This window comes from Lygodium microphyllum, chromosome 24, assembly GCF_053477565.2.
Source record: "Lygodium microphyllum isolate KBCC chromosome 24, Lygodium_microphyllum_v1.1.10, whole genome shotgun sequence".
Classification (NCBI taxonomy): Eukaryota; Viridiplantae; Streptophyta; class Polypodiopsida; order Schizaeales; family Lygodiaceae; genus Lygodium; species Lygodium microphyllum.
Window position 1 is genome coordinate 61,779,905 of NC_141158.1, and position 11,169 is coordinate 61,791,073.

Sequence of the window (11,169 nt, forward strand, 5' to 3'; positions counted from 1 at the left end):
ATACAAATCGATATTAGAGTGTGAGCTCAGTGCATGGGCTAAGATGCAGGGCAGGAGAACACAGGGGTCGGCTGGTTTTAGACGTGCATACACCACATTGGACCATATCCTCACACTCAAAGCAATCACTGAGGAGCACCAAGCCTGAGATAGTAAGATTTATTGTTGCTTTGTGGATTTTTGTGAGGCATTTGCCACAATATGTCAAGCATGTTTCATGTAGAGATTGCAGGAGATTGGAGTGCTAGAGGGCATGTAGTGGGTCATTTATGCATTATACAAGAGAGTGACACGCCATATACACACACCTGCAGGGATGTCTGGGAGGATTGACAGCTACCTCAAATTAATGTGCCACATGATTAGCATTCATTCTAGGAGGGGGGGTGTTGTAATGTTAACCCCAAATAGACAAGATTGTAGAAAGATGATAAAAATTCAATTCAAAAATTAAAAGTCAAAGAATGATAAAAAGAGTCAATGGAGACTATATGAGACTAATCATATGTGAGAGAAAAAGCAAAAGGTAGTTGCAACAAATAGGGTGCCAAAAACAAAGATTGTAATTCTTTTGAAAAATATTGGAAAAGTGTGGACATTGGAAGTTTGTAGGTGAAATATTTAATTTTACAAGTAGATCTCATTTAATCCCCCTGCGTAGTGCATTTTATTGAAAATCGAGATTCAAGCTCACTCCCATATAAATTGTAATATCTCTTAGAGTCACAATTTGTACACTTTAGATTTCAATTCATGTATGCATGGAAGACCCACAAAATATATGGATCTATGGACTAGTGTATCCATTTAAACCAAAAAGCCATGGTCATATAAAAGAGATGAGCAAACTTGAGAGAGAAAGGCCAAGGGTTGAGGCTACCTATGTGGCACACCTTATGTACATAATGTTTAAAGTGAACAAAGAGTATCATTCTTGGGTGTCCGATTTTCGAGTTCAAGCTTTGATCTCTACCTTCTTGCTTTCACTATAGATATTTCTTGTGTGTGAGAAGAGTGACAGAGTGAGAGAAAGGGACCAACAAATGGGCTAAGCTCTTCTTGCTCCAATTCTCATATTCTTGTCCATCCTTGAATATGTCATGGTGCATATTTGCCTCCATTTTCCATTTGTGTGAGAGAAAGTATATGAGGGAGTGCGGAAGAGTGATTGATCGAGAGGGAGAAGCTTCTTCTCCTCCTTTTCTAATCTTCTTCTTCTTAGCAACTTGGAGAAGATTGGATTGGTGGTGGGTGAATGGATTGAGCATAAGAGGAGCCACTTTTAGATCATGAGGATATCAGGATCTATTCCTTGATGGATTATAATGAGAAATGTGAGTTTTGGTGAGGCTATCATAGACTCTTTCTGTGGTGGACTAAAATGAGAAAGTTGAGTTTTTGTGAGTCTATTACAAAGTCTTTGGCCTATATTGCTTTCTTATTTTCATGGTATTAAGAGGAGAGAGCATAGATGGTCTAGAGCTAGAGTATGAGCTCATTATGTGAGAGATAGCCTTAAACTACAAAAGAATGGAAGCTCTTGAATAAATAAGATTCTATCCAAGGTCCCATCCATTATACCTAAGCTCAACAATATTACTAATTGTATAGTGCTTATTTCTAGTTGGGCTTTGCTTGTACCACTACATCCCATTGAATGAGGCATATCCTCTAATTTCTTTAACCCTCAAATACCATTGTACTCGTACTCTAAGGTAAAACCCTTTCTTTGAAGTGCCTCCATCACTTAGAGGACACGATTAACACCAATCCTTTGCATGCTCAACAAACACATATACAATATAACATCCCTATACCACTAGGGTGTTTCTTGACATGTATCAAGATTGCCAAGGGATTGGCCATCCAATAACAAAGGGGGAAGTGTTGATTGAAAACCCCATTGGTGCAATAGCACAATAAGAATAGAAATGACAAAAGTAGAGTAGTAGAAGGTGGACGTGGGAAAGTTAAGCAAATAGATGTAGAAGATCAAGAAGACCCCATCCAAATTTTTGAAAATATATCTATATCACTTATCACCTAGTGAATTCTTGTAAGATATCAATCGTAAAATGCCTCCCACATGTAGCATGCCATACAATTAAGTGGCCAATTAACTAGGAAGCATGTATGAGAGTTAGGCACCCTACCTTGAGCCTTAGAAGACTCTAATCAAGAAAGACTAACATGTGAGAAATACCTTGTAGGTCATGGATACAAGTGCAAGGCCTACAATTAGCAACTTACTTTACACTCCTCTACCGTTGGCAATCCCCTTCTTTTTTCTTTACAAGACAATATTGAACAAGCTCTAGCTTTCTTCTTGTTACTCTTGTGATTTTGTGAGAGAAAGATATTAGGAAAGAGAAGTTGAGTGAGATGTGAAGCTTCTTTTAAGCTTTTATATGCCTCATTAAGTGGTATCATATTAAGATCATTTTAAAGTTATTCATGTTTTTGTACATGTCAACAAGAATCTATATTTGCTTCAAAATATACCAAATTCTTACATTGAAATTAGGTTACTATTTGTCTCTTTAAAAACTCAAGATAAGTAATATCATATGTGAATGAAAAGATATTTCATGAGTGTATTCAAGCCAATGGTGAAATTTGGGAAAAGAAAATATAGATTGCAAAGTAGTTCAAGATGACCACCCTTTACTAAAAGTAGCAATTTCATTTCTAATCTATATGCTCCTAGTTTGTTTTTGCATAACCAATGTGGCATATTTTTTTAGAATCTTTCCCCCTACCCTCTATAAGCACTTAATGAGGGATTTAATCACATCCATGCATGGACTATAGATATAGCTAAGAAGTGTGTGCAATGTACATACCTATCCCTACAAAGGGTACAAAGTATGAGGTGAATGGAGAGAGATACATACATAGATAGTTATGTCTCCAATATGCTATTAAAGTATCCTCTCACCTTATATTTACAAGAACTTAGGTCGCATTATAATGGGAGTTCCAAAGGTGGTTGTAGTCATCAATATTGGTTTACATGTAATGAATGTGCATTTGTACAATTAGAAGACCTCACATGTAAGAAAAATGATGTTGTTGTCTACCCTAGGGGAGCAATAACCTTTTCACTGTATTGCCATAATTTAAGAGCTTGATCCATGTCATTGGCACAAGGAGAGCACTCAGCCTCATTGCAATCCACAAAGTACTTTCCAGATGAGGCTTTAACATTAGGATGGGTTGCAACGTAACATATTGTGGCTGCTCCCTATAAACAAATTGAACTTGTGACATTAGTTTTCTAATGAACTACAAAACATATAGGTCCATACACATATCATGCTTTATTCCATCTCAAAGTATCCAACTAACACATTATCAAACATGCATGACGTGCCCAAGATGTGGTAATCACAATGTTATTGAGATTGGATTGTGAAATTAGTTGTTCAAATAATACATGATATTGTTTACATAACAAATCCATATTATGTAGGGATTCCTTAGAATAGTTTGAATTTACTTTGCAATAAGACAAGGATATTGAAACTAACCTGAGGAATAGTTTTCATGAAGATAGAACCTATGCGCAAGACTACCTCTACAAAAAGGAATCTCGATCAATTTTATATATTGCATGTATCTTGGAAAAACAAAGATCACTACATTCATTACAAAAACATGGCTTACTTGTGATGATACCTCCACGATCACGTGTAATGTTTGTTTTAACGACACCAGGATGTACCGAGTTGGCTACCACGAGGCCACCACCTTCCTAAAGAAGAAAGTGGTGCAAAACAAAAGTCCATAGAGGGAATGATAGTGAGTTCATAATTTATGAGATTAAATTTGGTAGCATCATCATATCAATCTTGTTGCAAACCTTTAGCCTTCTTGAAAGCTCCTTAGCATGAAGAATGTTAGCAAGCTTGGATTGTGCATAGCTGATGGATTCCACATAGCTGTATCATACACACATCCAAGTAGTAAGTGAGGATTTTAAAAAGTAATTCACTTAAGGAAACATTTAGTGAATAGTTTAGAATATTTTATAAATGGTGTGCTCTCAAGCTAACATATAAGATACGTGTGGAGCAACATTTATCCTCATCATGGATGCGCTCTTTACAAAACATGGATGACACCATATCTCCCCTATAAAACTTATTCTCATAGTTTAATTGTTTTTTAAGGAAAAAAAAAAGTCTTATTTATTGGCCATATCATTGCCTAGAATCTACTTAACATGAAGTCTAGAAGGATGTTTGTGATTGTAATTTGATCACTTTTTCGATTGATTGGATAGCTAAATCATAATAGGTCATGTAGGAAGCATCAATGGTCTGCACTCACTAAAGCATTCGCCTCTTAGGCCCATTAAATTCTAAAATCATTAGTGTGAAAAGTTAAATTGCACTTTCCTATTTGACTTTTAAGTCTACTTCATGAATCTATTGCCATTATTTCATGCGCATACCATTCAATCAATTGCACGTGCAAACCATTAGTGGTAAATCATGTGCACAACATCCAATCACTTGTATGACATTAGGAAGTGTTCATATTGCATTAGTATAAAAATGTTAATTATTAGAACAAAACAAAGGAGGTGGCATTGCTACTATCCTTTGTACTATAATAATTCTAAGTGAGTTGAATTACTTTGAAAGTTAAATTTGCTATTTAATTCTTAACAAGACAAAGTGATGGACCTTTTAGGAGACTTTTGGGTGGAAGTGGTGCAATGTAAGAAGCTTAAGGTAATGTTGATCATTTGCATTGGTTTTACTTTTAGTTACTAGTGGTCCATGCCAAAATTAATTTCTTACCTATATGTGGTTTTAGATTTGAATATGTGATGGTAAGGTAGCATGGCATCGATGATAAAAGGTAAAGGTAAGTGGTGGCCATGAGGGATGATAGAGTGAAGGTGTTGCATAAAGAGAATTAGGCAAAATATGCAAAAGAGATGATTTAAAGGTAGGTTGAGTTGCTTAGATAGTAGTCTAAATGCCTCAAAAGAAGCAAATGCAAATGAATTCACAAAATTACCAAGACGTTTGGATTAGCACCACATATCATACTTTTTTAGATTCTACAACTATGAGTGATTGTCTTTAGACTTGCATATAGGTTAGTAATGAATGTTTTTGCATGATTTGGCATGTGGATATGCTTGTCCATATGTACACACTTTGCACAGTTCTGGGGGTTAATGGAGCAATGGAGCCTAACCTTTATTGCCAAGTCTAATATTATTTTATGAGACTTGTTTGTTAATAGTAATACTCCTACAAGGAGGGAGTACATAAAAGGCTCATAAAAGGTGTGCCTACTATCAGCTTTAATTTCTTCAAGAATCCCATGGGATTGTGCTTCTTGTCAAATGCAATGACATCTGGTTGACCCCTAAGGTAGGTATTACTTTATAGCCTCAAACTATGTGCATGGTCTAACACACAACTAGGCATATAGGCTTTATGTTGAATTGTGAACTAGAAAGAAGGATCCATGAATGTATTGTGCAGGGTTGTGCTTGTATGTATACAACCTTAGCAAAACACTATTATATAAATTCCAATTTTGAAGCAGTGATCGATGGACTGACATCTAAATCATGGTCCTCTTTCATTCACCTCCCCATGTGCATTGATAAAGCATAGCTTAGACAATGTGTGTGTATGTGTGTGTGTGTGTGTGTGTGTGTGTGTGTGTGATGGAAGTGTACCTCTGTCTGTCATAGAGCCTGGTTAGGTCTATTCCATGGCCACCGACCCACGAGTGCAGGCACGACAACACATTCACAATCCTGCCCTGCTCTCCACTCTCCTTCCCACTCTCCACCATCCTCTCCAACAGCAAATTGGTCAGCAGAAAATGGCCTGCCCCATATTTATAGTATTCCATCCATTAGCACAAGACACACAACATAATTTGCATTCACTCATTTCATCCAGTCATTCTCACAATGCATGTTTCATTGGTTTAAATCCTTCATTGTTCAATTTCACAGGTCCTTTAATCCTTTGTTATGCCCTCAATTAAAACCCAATTGAAACACCAACTCCAGATCTTTATGAGAGATGGTTCACCCTCTCTTCTCTAAATTCACCTAAGTGGTTGGTGGCAAAGCTCATCTCCAAGCCATCCTCCGACGCTCTGAATCTTTTGCAGAAGACACCAGCATTGTTGCTGCAACAAATTCCAAGGACAATAAAACACATAAGAATGCACAAGCCCCCCCACTTGAGCTACTACTATAGGCAACATCAGCATCACCAATGCATCTTGATGTCAATGGGGAGGTGATCAAAAACTGACATAGAGTCATACATGGAAAATCTCGATTCACATCTCAGGTAAAGGGGATCTGAGGTTAGCACCAATCAAGGGGTAGATTTGATCTATATCTCATGCAAATGGGAGGGATCTTAAGAAGTTATGCAGGCTTAATTAATATAGCACAGCATGCTTAATATAAAATGCTCGAGTGATGTGTGCTTACATGAGGATGTGTAAAGGAAGGTTTAGGCTTAAGAACTGCACTACAAAGGATCTGACAGAAGAAAGAGAACTAAGATCAAGCTTGAGGATGATGATGTTGTCGGCTTGGACGGAGGGATTTGCTGCAACTATGGAGTCTTTGAGTGATTCAGCTGCCTTGAGATTTCTTGCTGGGATGACCACCTGAGCTCCCCTCTTGGCCAACACCCTGGCTACTTCTGCCCCAATCCCAGAAGTCGCCCCTGATTTCATTGCACCACCCATAAATGCCACCCATTAGTCCATCAATGATAAGAAACTCTTAGCAAAGGCCTCTCTCAGCACACCACTTGTAATCCCACATTAAATGAGCTCAATCTTATCACAGCTCAGGTACAATTGAGCCCTAGGAAATGGCCTTCTGTGGGCATTACAGAAATACTCTCAGAATGCATCACCATAACTATACCATTATAAAGCTAAGGCTCTCTAAACAGCACTGATGCACAAGGCTACAATTGACCCACCCGTGTTAGCAAGAGTGATGGACCTTAAGATTTCACACACCTTCCATTGTGTCCATACCTGTGACAATAGCTGTTTTATCAGACAAGTCCAGCCCCTCTGTCACCTCCTCTGCTGTAGACTTGGAGCCAAAACCACTCTGCCCCACAGAGCCCCTCAGGTAATCTAGAATCAGCAATCCCATTTGTTTGTATATGAAACCCTTATCAGGAGCCCAACAGACTGAGGGCACCCAATTGTTTGCTCAAACCACTCATAGCCAAGAGCATTTCATGATTGTGCACTTAAGCAGAGGATTAGGAGGTAAACACACGCCAAGTGGGATGAAACTATAGAGCTAACAGGTATACCGAAAGAGGTTATAGCTTCATCCAGCTATGGTACTGCCTAACGCCAGGGAAAGATATATATAGATACACATATATCATGAGAGGTGCTTAAAGCTCTCTTCTCTTTCTCTGGCAAGAACATCTGTTAGGTGGTACTACTTATTGTACCAGCAAACCATTTCCACAAAAGCTTCCTCTTCTGATTTTCTGAACAGGAATGAGACAGAGAAGAGGAGCACATTCCAAAGGAATGTCTCAAGCTATAGTTCCATGTCTCCTGTAGATCCCAATAATCACATTGATCAATCAGTCCACGGAAACAGCCCGTGATTGGGTGTGTGTGTGTTTGCCTGAGCAATTAGGGCAATGCTGAGAGGGATCCTGAGAGTGTTTCCTTGTCGGCCAACGCTGCTTGTCTGCTGCTCTTTCAAGGGGGGACGCGCTAGTGCGTCATTTTCACTGTTTTCTTTATTTCTTCATGACACCATCACTCTCATGCGCTCGTACAGGAACCTCTCTACCTGTGAACATATGTATCACTCTGTGTGTGTGCACTGTGTGTGTGTGTGCGCGTGTTTGGGTTGGGGGGGGCGAGGGGTGTTGGGGTGTATAGACTTGCATGTTGGCCTCACCAAGTAAATAGGCTAGATGATCACTCAAGAGCTTATGTTTTTGAAGGCCTCCTTTGAAAGGTTGTGGATCAAGAGTTGCCACTGTAAATAACTCTTTAAAATTTAAAGAAGCAAGTTTAAAACCTTAACTTTCCAAAAAATTTAGTTTTAAAAATTGGCAAATATATGTAATTTGATTCAAAAATCCCTCTAAACTTTAAGTTAATGTCTAAAAATGTTTTTTGTGAACATTAGTCAAGAGCGGAGGGTCTTGCTAATAGCCTCAAGGGGGAGGTGGTTTATGCCACCATTGTGCACGCATCGCGATTGAGTTCAATTCTGTAATCGATTGTCCAAGCACTACAGCCACACAAGGCAGACGATGGGCGTACTCAGAACTAGCATAGGCGGATACTGACGTCGCTTTTGACAGTCCGTGCGGGTTGCAAAGTAAGGCATAATCATAGCAAAAATATCAAACACCAAATACACTCAAAGATCAATCCAAAATGCATTGATGAAATAAGGACAATACAACTATTAGAGACCAATATTGTCATAACATAGGACTTTGAGAATAGCTAGTGCAGGATCATAAGTACTAAACACCTGCAAGATACAATACCAAGGTAGTAGTATTGCCGCAAATGCAGTGATTGTGGATGATACAATATAGGCTTTTCTAATAGAGAGCACTCAGAATGCCAATCAACAAAGACTTTTAAAAGGGACTTAGGAAGAATATGATATTAAAGCAAGAAAACTCTTTGATACTTGACCTCTAAGCTTGTGCGTATGCTCAAACAACAACAACAATGATTCACTCCCTTCCTTTATATAGGCCGCTACCTGCAGTGGCATTCTCCACCCATGTGCCATGCTAGGTAGTCTCTACTACTTTTGCACCCATTGGCTCCTTAATGCACTACTAGTAGCTCTTGTCTCTAAAGGACCACTAACTACCGCCACCTTTAACAAATTCCTAAGGATGTACCAACCTTGATTTGCCTCACCTTTTTTTTGTGGAGGTGGTGGGGGGGAGAGGTGGGCGGGGAAGGGCACTTTAAAAGTTTATCACATTTTTTAAAGGAAAAGAAGAGTGGCTGGAGTCCTCTATGAACATGTGCACCATGTTTATCTCTAGTTGTGAAGTTAATTTCAACTTATTTATGATCCAAATGTTAAGCAAAACATTTTTGCTCAATTTATACCATTGTAACCAAATACATGAGAATCGCAAGTCTTTAGAAAAACATGCACATGCCAATTGGAACCAAAAAGCCAAAAAGCCTACATATGATGCTTGTAACCAATTGCCTTATTTAATGTTGTTTAGTAAAGTATTTTATTGTTGACCCTACCTAAGGTCAAAAAAGTGTTTTATTACTTACTGGCCCTTATTCTCAACATTGGCCCCTTTGCACTATATATGGCATGGGAAATATTTTTCGTTGGACCATACATAAATCCTTCTCAATGTACATCAAGTATAAATTTCTAAATTCCAATTGATCTTCTCTTCATATTTTTGGAAAAATATGACTAAAATTATGGATTTTGGAAAAATGAATTTTTCATTCTCACACAATTTCAACTCTTAAGAAGGCTTTTGTGAGACTCAAGCCGACTCTAGGATAAAGCAAACTTGTCTTTTCTTAAACATTGATTATTATATGTGTGCATGTGTAGCACATCCATAAAACAAATAAAAAGGAGATCAATGGCATCTAAATAAGAGGAGACTCTTTGCTACTCACTTTGCCACCTTTATGGGGATAGAAGTTTCCAAATTTTCAAGTTTGAGTCTAAAACGGGTTCAAGTCTCCGATTTGTTGCATATGCATTTAAGGTACCTTGGGATTGTTCCTATCATGTTGAAACCTCTCTCTCTCTCTCTCTCTCTCTCTCTCTCTCTCTCTCTCTCTCTCTCTCTCTCTCTCTCTCTCTCTCTCTCTCTCTCTCTCTCTCTCTCTCTCTCTCTCTCTCTCTCTCTCTCTCTCTCTCTCTCTCTCTCTCTCTCTCTCTCTCTCTCTCTCTCTCTCTCTCTCTCTCTCTCTCTCTCAAAATAGATTATTCATGAAGGGACCTAATACAAGGCCACTCTCTCTCTCACACACACAATAGCTTATTCATGAAGGGACCTAATACAAGGCCAATTACACACAAGGTTTCCCACCCACAAACTTAGTCTTTTTGGAGCTGTCAAGGAAACTTTGCTTACACATATAGATTGCCCACCATCTTTGCAACAACTAAAGGAGTTGGCCCCTTGCCACATAAGCATCTTGCTTATGTGGAACAAGGACAAATGTTATATTCTTAGATTTTCTAAATGCTACTAGAAGTTCTTGTAATTAGCAACATGGGTAGTGATTCCTTGGATGAATAGTGAGCATTTCCTATTCACACAAAATTCATGCCTACGCTTGTTGTGCAAAATGAAAACCTAATGTCTCTTGGCAAGACTCCTCAAGGGCCCACTTTTCCCAGAGGTGACAAGGTGTATCCCTTTGTGTAATGGGCCTTACAAAGAACCTCCCAAAGCTCCAACCTCTTAATAAATAAGTGATAGAAATTTCCTCCAACTTCTTTCTTAAAAAATGATTGATAAGAACCACAATATAAAGCCTTGTTCAATAATCTACTTAGCAAGTTGAAGGTGCATCCAATATGTTTTGAGGTGGTCCAAAAGAACCACTAGCTCAATGTTTAGATCTTGCATGGGACACCTAGTCTCAAGCTTCAATAATATAAAAATTGCATGGTGCAACAAACAAAATATGAGAATAGAGTGTATATATCAAATTAGAGAAGAGCTAATACTTCTTTAATTTGCAAATAGAGTGATACAATGGTGGCTTTATCCAACTTGTGTGCTTCTGCTCTAAAGCATAGATGGTGATCTAGATAAATTCAAAGTGAAAATCTTAAGGCTTTAGTTGGTGGACCAACTCTGATTGGGCAAATGCATAGATATATAATGATGGTTCTAAGGGGATCTCCCTTGTATAGTCTATGAAGGTGACCAAGTCAACCTAACCGACATACGTACTAACCTTCAATAATGACTAGGGAATATTCCCTTTACAATCAAGCCCCTAAAACCCTAGTAGGACCACTTCCATAGCCTTTGGGATCCAAAATAGGGATCTTTGATAACTCCCACAACCTAGAACTCAATCTAGTGTGTCTTAGATCGCTACTAGCTTAAGTACTCCATCTAACCCAAAGGCTAGACCCAC

At 38.4% G+C, this 11,169-nt stretch overlaps 1 protein-coding gene across 1 annotated transcript; it reads right to left on the bottom strand.

The window, feature by feature from the left end:
* Window positions 1-2,675: 2,675 nt before the first annotated feature.
* LOC148015156 (short-chain dehydrogenase TIC 32 B, chloroplastic-like) lies at window positions 2,676-7,899 on the bottom strand. Its single transcript, XM_087665073.1, has 8 exons — window positions 7,048-7,899; window positions 6,485-6,725; window positions 6,092-6,171; window positions 5,708-5,861; window positions 3,863-3,941; window positions 3,667-3,754; window positions 3,531-3,577; window positions 2,676-3,244 (listed from the first exon to the last, which is right to left on the bottom strand). Exons 1-8 carry the CDS (start codon window positions 7,169-7,171, stop codon window positions 3,077-3,079), a joined length of 981 nt encoding a protein of 326 aa, XP_087521199.1. The 5' UTR covers window positions 7,172-7,899; the 3' UTR covers window positions 2,676-3,076.
* Window positions 7,900-11,169: the final 3,270 nt, after the last annotated feature.